Source organism: Notolepis coatsorum (genome assembly GCF_963971535.1).
Source record: "Notolepis coatsorum genome assembly, chromosome: 13".
NCBI classification, from domain to species: Eukaryota; Metazoa; Chordata; class Actinopteri; order Aulopiformes; family Paralepididae; genus Notolepis; species Notolepis coatsorum.
In genome coordinates this window covers 17992370-18012239 of record NC_140177.1, presented here as the reverse complement: position 1 = coordinate 18012239, position 19870 = coordinate 17992370, and the positions used below count along the sequence as shown (strand labels likewise).

Sequence of the window (19870 nt, the reverse complement as noted above, 5' to 3'; positions counted from 1 at the left end):
GAAGCTTTGGATTTGTAGATAACCTATGCCTTGTTCCCAGTACAATACATTTAGTCTTGGAGATATTAATGACAAGTGTATTACATACTACCCAGTCATGCACAACTTTAAGTTCTCTGCTCAAAACCTCATTAAGTACATTGCATGATGGTGCAGCGTAATACAATGTCGAATCATCTGCATAAAGAACTGTTGTAGCACATTTGGTAGCCCAAGATAGGTCATTAGTAAATACAGAGAAGAGAAAAGGTCCTAGGCAACTTCCTTGCGGAACGCCACACTCTAGACCTCTGCTACTGGACAGGCTGCCATTTAGATACACCTTCTGTGATCTAGGACAAATAACTTAGTATCCACTTTAAAGCAGAAGAGTTAAAACCATAACATTTAAGTTTCTCAACCAGTAGAGAATGGTCCAGCACATCAAATGCAGCACTAAAATCTAACAGCACAGCTCCCACCAGCATAGAGTTATCTATAGCTTTAAGCCATGAGTCATCTGTATCAAAGCAGTAGAAGTAGAGTGACCAGCTCTATAGGCATGTTGAGAATCTGTTGCAAGCTTGGTTGAAACTAAATACTCTTGATTCATGATCGATATAGGTTTAATAGTAGTGACACACATATACAAACGAGGTGCATGTAGGTTAATGAGCTTGGTTGGGAGGAGTGTTTCCATCCTGGCCAGTTAGAAGAAGAAGATTATTTTATTGTCAATGTACACAAGGCAATCCCTCACTCCTAGTTACACATACAGTCCTCATATCCCTCCTAGTTACACACACAGTCCTCACATCCCTCCTAGTTACACACACAGTCCTCACATCCCTCCTAGTTACACATACACACAGTCCTCATATCCCTCCTAGTTACTAGGGGTGTAACGGTCAGTGTTTCCCACAGGATTTTCAGAGACTATGTGGGGTGAACCTCCGACCCTCTAGGGGGATCCGGGGGCATGCCCCCTGGAACTTTTTTTTGTACATTTTAAAGTTAAATGCATCAATCTGGTGCACTTTGAGAGCAAAATAAAGAGGCTAGATTCTATGATGAACTTTGTGCTCAAAACACCGAATCGACTAGAGCTTCCCAATCCTCTCCTCGAAGCACCCCAGCCGTTAATGTATTTGTTAAATTCCACCACCAGCACACCTGATTCAACTTAACTAGCCCTTTATTAGTTGAATCAGGTGTGCTGGTGGTGGAATTTAACAAATACATGGAACGGCTGGGGTGTCTCGAGGAGAGGTTTGGGAACCACGGGACTAGAGCATACATTTGAGCCATCAAAGAAATTAAGCAAAAGTGGTTACCTGTGTTGAACTGGTTTATTTTTTAGAAAATAAAAAATATAGTTGATTACTATTACGACTATCACTGCCAATACTACTGATACATCCCTATTGGCAAACTTTATATTTAAAAAAATTGTAAAAAAAAAATTAAAAATCTATTTTTTGTATTTTCTTTTTTTACATATTTTTTTGGTTCATTATACAACTGTGGCGGGACTAATTAGACTGTGGCGGGCCACCACAGTCTCGGTAATTAATGGGAAACCCTGACGGTACACAAAAACCATGGTACGGTACGTACCTTGGTTTTGAAGTCAAGGTTCGGTACATGTTTTCAGTACAGTGGGGGAAAGTTTGGCTTTCCGTGTTCCAGTCAGGGGTGATGTAGTGTGCAGTAACTAATTGTACTTGTAGGGCTGTCAACCAATATTCTATATTGAAATTAATAATCGACTTGTACATTTATTTTTAAATAATAATAATAATAATAATAATAATAATAATAATAATAATAATAATAATAATAATAATAATAATAATAATAATAATAATAATAATAATAATAATAATAATATTAGATTGTGAAAATAACAGCCCCCAGTGGGCGGTCGTTAGTGGTTAACATACCGTTGTATTCGTTCGGTACACAGCCGTTCAGTACGGTACGGTACACACTGAAACGGGTCGGTACGGCTACGTCTACCTTTACACCCCTACTGGTTAGTTACACATACACACAGTCCTCATATCCCTCCTAGATACACACACTCCTCATATCCCTCCTAGATACACACAGTCCTCATATCCCTCCTAGTTACACACAGTCCTCATATCCCTCCTAGATACACACACTCCTCATATTCCTCCTAGATACACACAGTCCTCATATCCCTCCTAGTTACAAACAGTCCGCATATCCCTCCTAGATACACACACTCCTCATATCCCTCCTAGATACACACATTCCTCATATCCCTCCTAGATACACACACTCCTCATATCCCTCCTAGATACACACAGTCCTCATATCCCTCCTAGATACACACAGTCCTCATATCCCTCCTAGATACACACAGTCCTCATATCCCTCCTAGATACACACACTCCTCATATCCCTCCTAGATACACACAGTCCTCATATCCCTCCTCATTCCCTCCACAGAGGAAAGAGGAGCGGGATCAGATTAAGATTAAGGAAATCTGCTTACCGCCCGGCTATTCCATCTATCTTCCTGGCGAATGCTCGTTCGCTAGAGAGTAAGATGGATGATTTACGAGCGCGGGTCCAATTCCAGCGAGATTTGAGGGAATGCAATATCCTGTGCTTCACGGAGACCTGGCTGAAACCAGTGACTCCTGATCACAGCATCTCTCCCTCCAACTCCTTCACCATCTTCAGAGTGGATCGTACAGAAGCCTCCGGGAAGAGCATCGGCGGGGGGCTATGCCTTATGACCAACAACGGCTGGACTAGCCCCGGGGAAGTGAAGATACTCTCCCGTTCATGCTCTCCCGACCTGGAACACCTCACGATCCAATGTCGCCCGTTTCATCTTCCGCGCAAATTCACTGCAGTGATCATGACTGCAGTGAATGAATGAATGAATGAAAACTTTATTTAACAGATTGCAGAATGGGTACAATACAGTACGGCTCAATACATACAATTGTTAAGGGGATGCAGACCTGAGAAAGACGTTTGTCTTGTTTCCATCAGGGTCCCCCATTTTCAATTCATATAGACATATATGACATACATGACATACAGATAGTCAGTACTGCTACATCTATACATTTATGACATACCAGATTTGCAAATACAGTACTGTTTGTGATACAGAAGGAGTCAAGAAAAGGGAGTATATACATTTGACGCAGAAACTGTACATTGGAGGTTGGGTGGGGGGGGTTGGGTACATTGGGATATTGACAACCATACTGGGTAATTTACATTGGAGGTGGTTGGGGGGGGGGGGGGGGGGGGCGGGGGGCATACTGTATAAACAAGTAACACTGTACATTGAGGGGGGGGGGGAGGAGACACTGTACAAACAAACACAATTGTACATTGAACTATTGACAAAACCATACTAGGTAAATGACTGTACATTGGAGGGGGTTGGAATGATTGGGTTAGGATATTTACAGGGATGTTTCCTGACTCTCTGCCCCGGTTATAAGCAGTGGTGCGAGAGTTCAGGGCTGCTCTGATAGTACTGTCCACCCATGGTTTCTGGTTTGGGAACACCCTCGCCTTTTTTGTGGGGACGATACTATCAGCCAATGTTGTTATGAATGACACCACAGCGTCTGTGAAATCGCTGACGTCACTGTTACTCCTCCTGAACATTCCCCAGTCGGCGTCATCCAGTGCGTCCTGAAACGTGGCCTCTGATTGGTCGTCCCATTTTTTTACGCCGTCGTGTCACGTGATCTCTGTTTATATGCTGGGACAAGAAAGATGGCGTCGTGATCCGACGTGTTTGTTGATCCAGTGTACATCCATCCCCAGGCGAACGTCGGCAGAGCGCTAGCGGAACTACACGACCATCTGAACGCGCACCAGATCAAGCATCCGGACGCAGCCATGATCGTAGCCGGGGACTTCAATCAGGCGAATATGAAGAAAGTCATGCCGTCTTTCTTCCAGCACATCGTCTGCTCCACAAGGGGAGGAAATACACTCGACCACTGTTACACCCCGTTCAGAGCCGGATACAAGGCTGTACCGGCTCCACCATTAGCGGGAGCAACAAACACGTCGGATCACGACGCCATCTTTCTTGTCCCAGCATATAAACAGAGATCACGTGACACGACGGCGTAAAAAAATGGGACGACCAATCAGAGGCCACGTTTCAGGACGCACTGGATGACGCCGACTGGGGAATGTTCAGGAGGAGTAACAGTGACGTCAGCGATTTCACAGACGCTGTGGTGTCATTCATAACAACATTGGCTGATAGTATCGTCCCCACAAAAAAGGCGAGGGTGTTCCCAAACCAGAAACCATGGGTGGACAGTACTATCAGAGCAGCCCTGAACTCTCGCACCACTGCTTATAACCGGGGCAGAGAGTCAGGAAACATGGAAGAGTACAAGACAACAGTCTACACTCTGCGCAAGGCTGTCAAACTTGCTAAGAGGACGTATGCCGACAAGATGGAGGCACAAATGGCACAGAATGACACAAGAGGATTATGGCAAGGACTGAGGGCTATAACTGACTACAAAGTCAGCGCCCCCTCAATGGGGAGCGACGACGCCTCCCTTGCGGACAAGCTCAACACCTTTTACGCTCGGTTTGGTGCCAACAGTGGCACTGCTAGCCCAACGGCTAGTGACGTCACTGGTGCGCCGGCTGCTGTGGAGGGGGGGGGGGGGGGGGGGCATCCGCGGGGGGGCGGGGACGCTCTCTCATTGACTGTACACAGTGTGAGAAGAGCATTTATGCAGGTGAACACCAGGAAGGCTGCTGGCCCAGATGGAATAACAGGACGCATACTTAAGTCCTGTGCCAACCAGCTAGCCCCTGTGTTCACCGCCATATTTAATCAATCCCTGGCGGAGTCGGTGGTCCCTGCCTGCTTCAAGATGTCTACCATCATCCCTGTACCGAAGAAACCCTCCCCAACATGTCCAAATGACTACAGACCGGTGGCACTCACCTCTGTGGTCATGAAATGTTTTGAGAGGCTGGTCAAGGACCACATTTGTGCCTCCCTCCCCAGTGATATGGACCCTATGCAATTTGCATACAGGACAAACAGGTCCACTGACGACGCGGTCTCCCAGGTACTGCACAGCACCCTCTCCCACCTTGACCGTCAGAAGGGGGGCTATGTGAGACTGTTGTTCATTGACTACAGCTCAGCGTTCAACACCATAGTCCCCACCAGACTGGTGGACAAGCTGATCGAGCTGGGTCTGAGCTCCGCCCTGAGCGCCTGGGTACTGGACTTTCTGAGTGAAAGACCCCAGGCGGTCAGGGTGGGGGGTCAGACCTCCAACACCATCACCCTGAGCATCGGGTCCCCCCAGGGCTGTGTTCTAAGCCCCCTGCTGTACTCGCTCTACACACACGACTGTGTGGCCAAGTTCAGCTCCAACTCCATAGTGAAGTTCGCAGACGACACGGTGGTGGTGGGGCTGATCTCGGACAACGACGAGAAGGCCTACCGGGAGGAGGTTGAGGTACTGGAACGCTGGTGCCAGGACAACAGCCTGCTCCTGAACATTGGTAAAACCAAGGAGCTGATCGTGGATTATAGGAGAGGACAGCAGGAGACACACACACCACTGATGATTAACGGGGCTACCGTGGACAGGGTGAGCAGCTTTAAGTACCTGGGGGTCCACATCTCAGAGGATCTGACATGGTCAACACACATAGACACAGTAGTAAAGAAGGCGAAACAGCGCCTCTACCACCCGAGACAGTTAAGGAAGTTCAGAGTATCGGGGAAGATACTCCAGTCCTTCTACTCAGGAGCTGTAGAGAGCATCTTGACCGGAAACATCACTGCCTGGTATGGAAACAGCACGGCACAAGACAAGAAGGCCCTACAGAGAGTGGTGCGCTCAACCGAGCGTACCACGGGTATTGCACTACCTCCCCTGCAGGTTCTATACAACAAGAGGTGCAAATCCAGAGCCTGCAGGATAATGAAAGACCCTCACCACCCCAATAACAGCCTGTTCCAGCTGCTGAGGTCAGGCAGACGCCTGCGAACCCCAGCTACTAGGACAGAGCGGCTTAGGCTCAGCTTCTTCCCCCAGGCCATCAGAGTCCTGAACAATGAACATTGAGTACCACTGTAACACTTTAGCATGAGCGGGCACACACTCAGGCCGCACGCACCCTCACTTATTGCCAAAAGGAAAGGCCACTTTAAATTAGTATTAGCAACAGTAACAGTGTATTGCACTACTATTACTACTACTGTTAACTGTCAACTGTTACCCGTCATTGCACAAATTTATTGTTACCTGCTACCTGTTATTGCACAATTTTATTGCACACATTTTTTTTATTGGATTCTATTATATGTTATATGTTGTACCAATTGCACATCGTTGCGGGCAAGACCACCCGCATTTCATTGTATATCCGTATGCCGTGACAAATAAAACTCTTGACTTGACTTGTTACACATACACACAGTCCTCATATCCCTCCTAGCTACACATACACACAGTCCTCATATCCCTCCTAGCTACACATACACACAGTCCTCATATCCCTCCTAGTTACACATACACACAGTTCTCATATCTCTCCTAGTTACACATACACACAGTCCTCGTATGCCTCCTAGTTACACATACACACAGTTCTCATATCCCTCCTAGTTACACATACACACAGTTCTCATATCTCTCCTAGTTACACATACACACAGTCCTCGTATGCCTCCTAGTTACACATACACACAGTCCTCATATGCCTCCTAGTTACACATACACACAGTCCTCATATCCCTCCTAGTTACACATACACACAGTCCTCATATGCCTCCTAGTTACACATACACACAGTCCTCATATCCCTCCTAGTTACACACACAGTCCTCATATCCCTCCTAGATGGACACGGTCCTCATATCCCTCCTAGCTACACACTCCTCATATCCCTCCTAGTTACACACAGTCCTCATATCCCTCCTAGTTACACACAGTCCTCATATCCCTCCTAGATGGACACGGTCCTCATATCCCTCCTAGCTACACACAGTCCTCATATCCCTCCTAGCTACACACAGTCCTCATATCCCTCCTAGTTACACACAGTCCTCATATCCCTCCTAGTTACACACAGTCCTCATATCCCTCCTAGTTACACACACAGTCCTCACATCCCTCCTAGTTGAGAGAGAGAGAGAGAGAGAGAGAGGGAGAGGGGGAGAGAGAGAGAGAGACCCCCCCTCCAGTACAGTAGTGACAGATAATAGGTTGTCCATTAGGGGCCATCAATTACTTTTCTTAATTAGATTGAATGTGAACATGATGTGGGTTGAGTGCAGTGTGATCGGAATTAATGTGAAACCGGTAATAGGACTAGTGTTGTCGGGCTGTTTTCACAACCTTAACTGACACTTAATTATCTCACAAGCCGACATTTATGGCTCTTTCTTTATTTTGTAAGTGTTGTGTGTGGCTCTGTGCATGCGCACGTGTGTGCATGTGTCATTCCTCATCTTAACACCTCTGTCAAACTACTTCCTCGTTACCGTTATTGCAGTGTTGCCACACACACACATTCAGACACACACACAGGAACACACAGGAACACACAGGAACACACACACACACACACACACACACACACACACACACACACACACACACACACACACACACACACACACACACACACACACACACACACACACACACACACACACACACACACACACAGGGACACAGACACACACACAGACAGCGACAGTGGCTCAGGAGGTAGAGCAGTCGTCTGAAAATCGGAACGTTCCTGGTTTGATTCCCGCTCCTCCCGGGCAGCGTTTGGAAGTGCCCTTGAGCAAGACACTTAGCCCCTAATTGCTCCCAATGAGCAGGTCGCCAATGTGAGGCATAAATTGTAAAGGGCTTTGGATAAAAGCTGTTATATAAATGCAGTCCATTTACCATGGGGACAGTGATTTTGTCCCCAGTTGGACAAGCCGTCCCTGATCAACTGGTTTGTAGTGTGAAATATGTCCCAGATTTTGTGTTAAGTCAGGAACACATACTGTACACCCACACACAGTAGTGATGAGTACTTTGCACTTCAAATGAAAGAAGACACCAGCACTCGGATTAAAATACCTTAATTGTGTCTTTTACTGCACGGGCAGCAGACTGGTACAAACTGAAGCCGTTCAGAACAGCCTCCGTCAGCGCTTTAAACGCTGGAACAGAAGCTCCAGGAGGCCGATGAAGGCTGTGTGCTGAAAATGTGTGTAATTTGCACCATTCTGCTGCCCGTGCATTAAACGATACAGTGAAGGACTTTCTCTGTGAGCGCTGGTCCCCCAGGACTGTCCTCCTAGTGAGAGCTGGTCCCCCAAGACTGTCCTCCTAGAGAGAGCTGGTCCCCCAAGACTGTCCTCCTAGAGAGAGCTGGTCCCCCAGGACTGTCCTCCTAGTGAGAGCTGGTCCCCCAGGACTGTCCTCCTAGTGAGAGCTGGTCCCCCAGGACTGTCCTCCTAGTGAGAGCTGGTCCCCCAAGACTGTCCTCCTAGAGAGAGCTGGTCCCCCAGGACTGTCCTCCTAGAGAGAGCTGGTCCCCCAGGACTGTCCTCCTAGTGAGAGCTGGTCCCCCAGGACTGTCCTCCTAGTGAGAGCTGGTCCCCCAGGACTGTCCTCCTAGTGAGAGCTGGTCCTCAAGGTCTGTCCTCCTAGTGAGAGCTGGTCCCCCAGGACTGTCCTCCTAGTGAGAGCTGGTCCCCCAGGACTGTCCTCCTAGTGAGAGCTGGTCCCCCAGGACTGTCCTCCTAGTGAGAGCTGGTCCTCAAGACTGTCCTCCTAGAGAGAGCTGGTCCCCCAGGACTGTCCTCCTAGAGAGAGCTGGTCCCCCAGGACTGTCCTCCTAGTGAGAGCTGGTCCCCCAGGACTGTCCTCCTAGTGAGAGCTGGTCCCCCAGGACTGTCCTCCTAGTAAGCGCTGGTCCCCCAGGACTGTCCTCCTAGTGAGAGCTGGTCCCCCAGGACTGTCCTCCTAGTGAGAGCTGGTCCCCCAAGACTGTCCTCCTAGTGAGAGCTGGTCCCCCAGGACTGTCCTCCTAGTGAGAGCTGGTCCCCCAGGACTGTCCTCCTAGTGAGAGCTGGTCCCCCAGGACTGTCCTCCTAGTGAGAGCTGGTCCCCCAGGACTGTCCTCCTAGTGAGAGCTGGTCCCCCAGGACTGTCCTCCTAGTGAGAGCTGGTCCTCAAGGTCTGTCCTCCTAGAGAGAGCTGGTCCCCCAAGACTGACAATTATTTATCTTTTTTTAGCAACAGTAGTACTGAGTAAAGTAAAGTGGCAGAGTGTGTGTGTGTGTGTGTGTGTGTGTGTGTGTGTGTGTGTGCGCAGTGTGTCAGTGTGTGTGTGTGTGGGGGGGGGGGGTTCCTAGTCCAGAGTAATAAACCATAGTTAGATAAACAAAACGGGCTTGAAATTGCTTATGTACATAGTATTAGTGCCCACACAGTAGTGTTATGTAGTGTGTATACTGTATATACAGTATCAGCGTGTTATGTAATAATAATAAAACGTTATTTGTATAGTACCTTTCATACAGAAACTGCAGTTCAAAGTGCTTTACAACAGAAAAAAGACAGGCATAAAATTAGCACATAAAGTGCAGCCATATAAAATCACAGTTTTTCACATTAACATCCCAACAGGCCACCTTGTTTATGGGTTGATTCAGTTCTAAAAATAGACAATAATAAAAAGAATAAGATAGAATAGACAGAGTAAAATAGTGCAATACTGCAGTGCAATTAGTAGTAGAATGTAATAGACATGAAATGAGCACATAAAGTGCAGACGTATAAAATCAATTTTTTTTTACAGTGCAATAAAATAGTTCTGGATAACAGTTTAAAGTCATCTTTACCTTCTCTGTTTGGTATCCACAGTTTAAAACTTGACAGTCTTCCCTCCTGTTTTATACCCACTTTGACCCTTCAAACCTCCCACTCAGGGCAAACCTCCCTCTCAGGGCGCAGTTCTAGGCCTGGGTCCTACACAGTTTTAAAGCCTGACAGTATTTCTTGTTTGATTACCCACATAGTTTAACCTGTTCCACCCCACGGCCACGGTACCGACCCCTTTTTGACATTATTATCATATATTAGTATTTTTATGAGTGATGCAATAAATTAACATTTTTAAGTATTATCATCACTACTATGTCACAAATACATGTAGAATGTAAAACGTTAGGTTGGCAATAGTTTAGCAATAGGTTAAAAGTGAGTTTATATCATTTTAAGTTTTTATTTTTCACTCGCGTTTTTGACGCTGAAGCGTAAATGGAAATGTTGAACCATGGGAATTGTAGTTTTTTTGCCATTTTGAAGAGCGCCTCGCCAGCTATCTGCCAGCGTCGGAATTTCTCAAAACTACACTTCCCGTGGTCCGCTATGATCGTTCAAAGTTCGGCGTTCTGAATGAATCATATCAATAATTGTTATGATTCGCGATAATAAGCTACAAAAGGTAAAGTTTTTGACAAATATTGAAACGCAGTCAGTTTCTCCACACTATTGTAATCATGTAGGAATAATTAGATCTGAAATTAGTTACAAAATGATTACACTGTGGGAGAAATAAAAAAGTACAGTCGATTACATTAAATATCTGTATATGTTATTATGCATGCCTGGTGATACTATATCCAAATTGAACTCTGCCATTTGAAAGATACTATATGTATATATATATAAATGTGCGAATTGGCTATAATAAGGTAATGTATAAGCATATATTCTATATTCTATAATAATATTTCAAATTGCATTGGTCCGGATGGGATAATTCAGTACTGTATATACAAAACCTTCAATTTTATCATCTTCCCTTTATTAATTTCCTTAGATCTTTTGTACACATGATCTCAAGAGGGTACTGAATTAGCTCAGTGGTTTTTAAGTTTGGTCATTATTATCATGGTTTTATTCACTGTCAAAGATGAAAAGAAAAATCATAATTCATATTTTCCTTTGTTTCATCAGAATTTAAGCAAGCCTAGTAATAGACACAATATTTCTGACACTGAGAATACATTCATTGAGGTCCATAGATGTTCCTAGATACCAAGAATATGCAAATAGCCCTTGTAGAAGTGGAGCAATATTCCATTTACCATAGGTATACATTTTATGCAGATTTCACCTGGGGTGGAACAGGTTTTAATACCTGACAGTTTTGTATCTGTAATAAAAATCAAAAGACAGAGTAAAATAGTGCAGTGCAATAAAATAGTACAATAGAATAGACAATACAATTATGCAACAGTGCAGTGCAATAAAAAGTTAAATAGAAGTACAATAAAATAGAATGGACAGAGTAAAATAGTGCTACAGTACAATCAACAGCGGAGTGTATTAACTATGGACAATCATGCGATTAATCAGATTAAATATTTTAATCGATTGACAGCCTTAATAAAAATATGAGAAAAGTAGTATGTCCAAGACAAAATGTCTCTTAACACTTTGAGTGCCACGGGTCCGGTGCCCCGGAACCCCGTTGCGTGCCACCACCCACTTCAATGACAGAGCTCTCATATTGGCGAACGCATAAACTATATCTTAAATTATGGCTATGTGTCTAATATGGCCGTCGCTTATCAATGACTTGTTTGCAGTCAACATTGTCAAAACGGATTGTTTTTTAATCGGTTCATTTCCGTTTTATACCATTTTGAAAAACGCTCATTTTTGAAAGTTTCAGAAAATTTCCGAAGATTCTGTGATAATCGCCCTTTACTGGAATACACTGGAATACACAAAACAAGTTGTCATTTTTCTGCCCATTTATGAATAGTTTTCAAATAAACACTAGATTATCGATAGTATATGTGTACTTATGCACGCTATAGAAGCGGGCTGAAAAATCTATTATCTTATTTCCTGATCGCACAGACACACACATACACACATATGGCACACGCTGATATATAGGTGAAAATAGCTCTGATTATCCCAAGACTGGTAAAATAGATTCCTTACCTCAGATCAGATGTTCTCCAAAAAGATTATTCTAATACCTGATCTTAAGTGAATAGTACTGGTACAGTAGATCAGGCTGCTGGCCTGACAGTAGTTTGCTGTTTCCTCTCTATGTGACAGGAGAACGTTAGGACCCAACTCACCATTTCTGTGGAGGCCTCCCAGCCGCTGTTCCAGCATCAACAGCCTGGCTAGCACTTACTCACACTCACAGGTACACACACACACACACACACACACGCACGCACGCACGCACGCACGCACGCACGCACGCACGCACGCACACACACACACACACACACACACACACACACACACACACACACACACACACACACACACACACACACACACACACACACACACACACACACACACACACACACACACACACACACACACACACACACACACACACACACACACACACACACACGCACACAATCTACCATCAATGTACTTTTTAAGTTCATGTTTAATCTGTTTACGGTTTGTCAATAAAGGTGGTGTAAGTGTGTTTATTTATGTTTGCTTAAATACGTAGTGTAACTGAGGGGTACAATTCCCTGACTGTATTGATAAGTATGGTATCATTAAACCACTACCGCTTGATGTACTTTAACTTCTGGCCATACAGTACACGATATCTAAGTAGGATGAACACTTTCCCACATATGAAATCAGGTCCACACAAATATAACAGTCGAAGGTTTAATATAGCAAAAGGTATATACAACATTCACTTAATTACATTTATGATTTGAATGCACTTGTAAGGCAAATGAGTATTCGTAGGCAAATCAACACTGAATGTCCAATATCTGGTTACGCAGGAAGCAAGTATACAACCTGGTTCTTTAGGGAACTATAGCGATGGTACTTAAGGATTATAGCGGGATACTAAAGGGGTCCTGCTGGTTGTAAGTCAGTAGGGGGGGGGGGGGGTTTGGAGAGCCGTCAGCTGCATCCCATCTGGCCAACGATTCCTGGGGAGAATTCAGGTACAGAACACAGTGCCCGCAGGATCTTGATCCACAGATTAATACACTTGGGCCCTCTTGTAGACGGTAGCTGTAGGCTGTAGGTCCACAACGAAGGAGAAGCGAGGCGGCCTCGGTCTGGGTTGAGCGCCGTCTCACCTGGGCTCCTCTCGGGGGTAATTCCAACACTCACCGGCGTTGGCTGTTATCCGCTCCACAAATCAAAGCACCCAAAGCAAATAGATATTCCATGCCGTATAGGCTCAGCAGTCGTCCGGGTAGGTAATCCAATGTGCAGGTCCACTCGTCCTCGCCCAGAACTCCTCGGATGAAAGCACCACGCGTGGTCTGCCCAGCCTGGTTAAGACTCTAGATAACGCGAGGAAACGATGGGGGTGCTGCTCACTTTAGAACTCGATACCGCACGATGCACCATACATAATAGACTATTATTAACTTAATAGAAATACGTCCCACTCGACGGTACAGTGCCAAACTATGACAATTCAGCTATGAATTTACACGAGGTCTCGATGCCTATTCTGGGGCCAAATAGGCCATACTGCACCACACGTGGGTCGTGGGTGAGGCTTCACGTCTGTTACTAGGTTGGAGGGTAAAGGACTAATGGACTAAAAGAAAGTTCTACTTTACTTGCGCCATATTTATATGCACGGTGAACAAATAGTGCCACTCGTATTTCGGTAGCCGTATTCCTACGCGGAACCGGGGCTAGTTGGGACATGTTCGTCGGCACTATTGAACTTGACTCCAGGGGCTTGTCTGCTGGTGCCAGGTTCTTGTCCAATGAGAGAATGAACTATTATGGGCTGTAGTAGACTAAAGGGATATTCAGTGTATATGTACAAAGAATATACAAGGGATATCAAACGATATACAAATACTATTAAATATATAACCATAAATAAATATATATATTCGGTTTAATCTGATCCTTCACAACAGCCGCCCCCTAATTAGTCCCACCTAATTAGCTAAGCAGAGACAGATTAACCGCACTGTCTACCACTCAAGGTCCGCTGTAAGGGTCAGTCAACTCACAAAGTCGTGGGGTCATGGTCGTCATCGATAGTGTCTGGGAGTCTTGGCAGTTCTATTAGCCTCGCCACGGGTCGTGTGTAAGTCCGCCCTTGGACGAGCACTTCAGCTGCTCGGACCTTGCCATCGGCACCGGTGATCACTTTGCTTACGCGGCCAGCCGGCCACATAGCTCTGGGTAGTGACTGGTCGATAATCATGACGACTGTTCCTTCTGTCAAATTGTCTCTCTCTTTTACCCACTTCTGGCGGGTCTGTAGAGACGGTAGATAGTGGAGTAGGAAGCTATTCCAAAACTTGTCAGCCAGTACTTGACTGTACCTCCACATTCTTCGGCCGTTCGCTTCTTCAGGCCTGTACATTGTCTGGGGTAGCGCGGGGTCCAGCCGCCCCATCAAGAGTGTGTTGGGGGTGACTGGGTCGACATCTGCTACATCACTTGAGACGTAGCCGAGGGGCTTGGAGTTCAATACTCCCTCGATCTCCGTGAGGACTGTCATTAGGACTTCTTCCGCCACAGTCTGGGCCCCAAGCACGGCGTACAGGGCTGTCTTTATAGAACGTACTTCTCGTTCCCAGGTTCCACCGAAGTGGGGTGCGTTCGGGGGATTAAACTGGAAGTCAATCTGGGATGGAGCGAGGTGGGTCTTAAGTTCTGGGCCCATAGCTTGGAAGCTCTCTCTCAGCTCTCTTTCTCCGCCTTTGAAGTTTGTCCCGTGATCAGACAACAATGTAGACGGTTTTCCTTTCCGCGATGTGAATCTTCGGAAGGCCATAAGGAATGAGTCTGTGCTCATGGTTGGAATGAGTTCGATATGTATCGCTCTGGTGGTCATGCATTTGAATACAATACCCCACCGCTTCTCGGTTCCTCTTCCTTTCTTTATATACAACGGGCCAAAACAGTCCATGCCTGTGGAGTGAAATGGCTTGTCGCCGAGTCGGAGGCGACAGGAAGGTAGGTCAGCCATCCGGGGTATGCTGGGCTGCGCGCGCCACTTTCGGCAGTCTAGACAGGTTCGCTGGAAGCGTCGCACTGCTTCTCTCCCTTGAAGTATCCAATAGCGACGTCTGATCTCCGCGAAGACTCTCTCTGCTCCTGCGTGGTGCACATCCTCGTCGTATTTCTTTATGATCAGCTCTGTGACCTTGTGTCGGCTGTTCAAGACTATCGGGTACTTAACGTCATCCGGTAGGTCGGGGGCTCTCCGCAGGCGACCACCCACTCTGATGAGATTATGGGCGTCACTCTCGGGTGCCAGGTGGAGCAGTCTGCTGTCTGATGGGACGGGCTTTCCTCCCTCTAGACAGTCTAGCTCATCGGGGAACGAGTCTCTCTGGGCTCGTTGTAGTAGAAGAAGTTCTGCTTCTTCGTAGTCAGCTGCTGAAATGTCAGTGGTGGGCTGAATCTCTGGGTGGTGCCACAGGAATGTCTTTAGCTGCGCACTCTGTAGGGTGAGGCAATCATCTATGTTGGGGTCTGTGGAGGCAACTGTGCTCAATCCACAGAACATAGGTTTCTTGTTTTCAGCCTCTTCTTTACTCGCTTCCCGTGGGGTGGGCGTAGGCCACTCTTCTTCCGGGAGCTTGAGGAACTCTGGTCCGTCACTGTAGATGTTGTGACGGGTGAGGTCATCTAGGGACATTCCCCGGGTGATGACGTCAGCTGGGTTGTGTTTGGTGTCCACATACCGCCAGCTTGCTGCTTCTGTTAACTCTTGAATCTCTGTGACTCTGACTCCCACGAAGACCTTGTATCTGCATGAATCAGACTTGATCCATGTGAGTACTGTCGTAGAGTCTGACCACAAGATTGTTCTTTGCACCGGGATGGTGAGTTCACGTTGGATTAACGTGGCTAGATGCGCTCCTGCTAGGGCTGCGCAGAGCTCTAGATGCGGGATAGATTGTTGCTTTCGTGGGGCTATTCTTGAGCGAGCCAGGATGAAAGCGGTGTGTATCTCTCCTCCCTTCTCTTGGGCACGCAAGTAGGCCACAGATCCATAGGCTACTTCGGAGGCGTCGCTGAAGACGTGTAGATCCATCTTGCATGTCTCTGGCCTCACTGTGGGTGGGAAGTAGCTGCGGCGTATGTTGACGCCTGGGAGTGAGCGGAGTTCCGTCTCCCACTCTCTCCATGTGGAGGCAAGGTGTGCGGGTATTGGGTCGTCCCAGCCCTGGTCCTTGTCCCATAGTGCTCGTACAATCCTCTTTGCCCTGGTGGTGTAAGGTAGAATACATCCCAACGGGTCATATTGTCTGGCGAGTGTTCTGTACACACTCCGTCTGGTGGTCGGTATCGCCGTCGACCTTCCCTGCTCCGTGGTCAGGGGTTTGTGTCTATAGTGGAGCGAGTCTGTTTTGAAGCGCCAGACTAGTCCTAGTGTCATTTCTTGGGCTTCTCCTGGGATGGTCGCCATCCAGGTCTCGCTACTGGCTGCCTTGTCCGCGGGGGAGAGGCTGCGCAATACTTGCGGGTCGCTGCTGGCCCACTGCCTGAGATCAAAGCCGCCTTTGATCAGGGATGCGCGTAGCTTGAGTAGGAGAGCCTCGGCTTCTTCTTGGGTCGAAACGCTCTGTAAACAGTTGTCCACGTAGAAACTGTTCTTCACACTGTGTCGGACCTCTTCATCTGCTGCTGGGTCCTCTGCAACGTGTTTCTGCAGTGCAAATGTAGCACAGCACGGGCTGCATGTGGTTCCGAAGGGGAGGACTTCCCATTGGTAGATGGCTGGGTGCTCATCTCCGATCCTCTCTCTCCATAGGAACCGCAGTAGGGGCTTATCCTCCTCCACTAGTCTCACCTGCAGGAACATCCCTTTGATATCCCCGCTGATAGCCACCTTGTCCTGGCGGAAGCATAGTAGCACGCCTAGTAGGGAGGGGCCGAGTGTGGGGCCGGGCAAGAGCTCTTTATTCAGATTCTGGGATCCGATCTGGTAGCTGCAGTTAAACACAATGCGATCCTTGCCGTTGTGGTGGACCTTGTGGTGCGGCACGTACCATGATTCGGTCGTCTGATCGGCCTCTTTAATGTCAATCTTCATTACGTGTCTCGCTGTGATTAGCTTCTCAATCTCAGCGCGGTACACACTCTCTTGAGCGGGGTCTTTGGCTAGGCGCCGCTCTGTGTTCAATAGATACCGCTCCGTAGCTTCTTTCGTGGCGTGAAAGGTGGGCATTCCCTCTCGCCTCAGGAGTGGAGTTGCGTATCTCATCACTCCGCTGACTGTGACTCTCTTTGTCCCTTGCTAGAGGAGGTTTATGGCGTAAATGTCTTCTTTAGAACGAATGTCTTTCTTTTCGTTCTTAAAGGGCATTGTCTCTAGTGTCCATAGCCTCTCGACATGCTGCAGGAGAGTGGTGTCTTCTTCTGTCACTCTGGAGTGGAGGCAGCTAGTGGCTGCTGTTCGGTTGAGAGATTTAGCGAGGGGGCCTTGTAATGTCCATCCTAGGCGGGTCTCGACTGCTGCAGGACAGCCTCTGGGTCCTGTATGGACCCGGTCTATCGGGACTATGAGGTCTGCATGGTCGGAGCCTATCAGCAGGGTCGGGGTGGCGCCGTCTATGAGCGGGATAGGTAGTTGACGCAGGTGCACATATTTATCCATCAGTTTGGCGATGGGGTAGGTGTACTGTGATAGTCCTATTTCTTGGCTGGTGAAAGCATTTGTCATCCTATACCGTCTCTCTGGCTGCCCGCTTGCTGCGATAGTGAAGGAGACATTCTCGCCTTTTATCGTCTTTAAATCTCTTCTTATTGTCCGAATCGTCATCTGGTTCTCGCTCCCCCGCAGTCCCAGCTGGGCCGCAGCGGATGCGAGGAGAAGGGTCTTCTCTGACCCGTCATCAAGGACGGCGTAGGTGTCCATGACTTTATCTTGGTGGCTCAATGTTACACGGACTACCTTTAAGAGCACCTGGGCGCCGCTGCTGCTGGCGGGGTCAATGTACATGACACTTGCCTTTGTGCTGCTCGATGGTACAGGTGCAGGCTTTCTTCTGTTACTGTCGTGTAGGACATCTAGGTGGGCTCCGTCACACCGACTGCACCTCTTCTTTAGGCGGCACTCGGCTGCCATGTGACTGCGCGCACATCGGTAACAGCGCCTGTTGGACTTTATCCTGTGACTCACTTCTTCTGCATTCATCTTCTTGAACAGGTCACATTGTGACAGCCAGTGTTCCTTCTCGCAGTACGGGCACACCATCTTCCACTTCTCTTTTCTCGAGGGGGTACTGTGGTTCTTACTGCTCGGTACTGATTCTGATTGGTGCATGACAGTCACTGATCTTCTTCCATCGTTTACTCTCCTAGGTCCCTCTCTGGAGCTTGGTGTGCTCCGCACGAATGTATCCAAGCGTAGGCTGCTGACTTCTCTCGTCAGGAAGTCGGCTAAATCGAGGAGGGATGGTTCGGGACCGTTAGGATCACGGTGGTCTCTTTGCCGCCTAAAGCGCTCTTGTCTGGCGGGCGGCAGCTTCTCTAAAATCCTCTCGACGTTAGAGTTGGCGTATAGCTCGTGCATACCCTTTTCTCGTTGCGCTCCCAGCATCCCTACCAGGGACTGCACTTTTATAGACAGGTCGTCTAGTGAGCGATTGTCTGTTGCTGGGGGTAGGCGGTCAATATGCCTTATCTCTTGGATTACGTAATCCCATATACGTCCATATCTCTGGTCCAGCGCTGCTAGAGCCGCGGTGTATGGGGTCGTAGAGGTGGCATAGGCTAGCGCTATATTGTGCGCTCGGGGTACTTTCAGGTGCTTCAGTAATATTGCATACTTGTGGCGTTCGTCAACGACATCCACCATCATTGTCTCTAAGCACATCCGGAGCTCCGTGTACTGTGCTCGATTCTCATGGGTGAAGTCTGGAAACGTCGGTGTGCCAATGTATGACGCCGTGGATGGCTGGCACATCGGTGAGCGTTGGGAGAGAGGCCTCCTAGGCGAGTCTCCTCTTGCGCCTCTCTGTGGGCTGGTACCGGCAGGGTACCATGGCCCGCTGGTCCAGGTGCTGTTCCTCGGGGCTGGTCGTGCGTCATGCTCACCCGTGAATAGAGTCGGGGGGTCTGTAGCGCAGCGCCGCGGGGGTATAGCCTGGGCTGTACTGGACCTCCTGGTCCGGTGGAGTACTGTGCTGTCGTCGGGCTTGGTTCTCCTCCTCTCCCTCTTCTTCTTCTGTCAGGTCCTCTAGATCCTGTAGTCGTTTATTTAGCCTCTCCGCAGTGTATGCTGCTCCTTCCTTGTAGCTGGGTCTCGCTTGGACCGGTCGGGGAAGGGGGTCTGCGGGGGGTATAGGCTCTCTCTGGTGGTCAAGTTCAGGGTCGCTTGGTCGGTTAGGGGATGCTGCCCTTGACTGTTGTCTCGACGAGGCCCTTGAACCCCTGGCGGAGGGAGAGGGTGTTGCCTTGGTGATCAGCTCGCCCTGTAGTCTGTCGCGCTCGGCTTCGCGCTGGATGAGAGCGATGTCGCGCTCTGCTTCTCTTTGGGCACCGTCAGCGGCGCGCTGGGTGTCGGACCGGTCTCTTGCCATATTCTCTTCCGTCTGAAGGCGTCTCATCTCCAGGCGTATGTGCTCTTCTTCGCTCCGTTGCTGTGTTTGGAGTCGATCGCGTTCACCCTGAAGTCGATCGCGTTCACCCTGGAGTCGATCGCGTTCGGTAGAGGCTGTCAGGCTGACGAGGAACGCCTGTGACAGCATCTTCTCCGCCTCGCTGGGGGAAGACGCTTGTAGAGGTGAGCCGCTCCTGGCTGTACTCGTTGGGGAGTCCTGGAGCTCTATCTCCTCGGCGCTCTCCTCATCTTGTTTCGTGCA

At 48.1% G+C, this 19870-nt stretch overlaps 1 protein-coding gene across 1 annotated transcript in view; it reads left to right on the top strand.

The window, feature by feature from the left end:
• The window catches only part of fyco1b (FYVE and coiled-coil domain autophagy adaptor 1b), a gene marked incomplete at its 5' end in the record, with an annotated part of 81113 nt that overhangs the window by 20862 nt on the left and 40381 nt on the right, over positions 1 to 19870 (top strand). The window contains one exon of the mRNA XM_084327962.1: positions 12132 to 12225. Coding sequence (XP_084184088.1) covers positions 12132 to 12225 — 94 coding nt within the window. The remainder of the gene's footprint in view (positions 1 to 12131; positions 12226 to 19870) is intronic.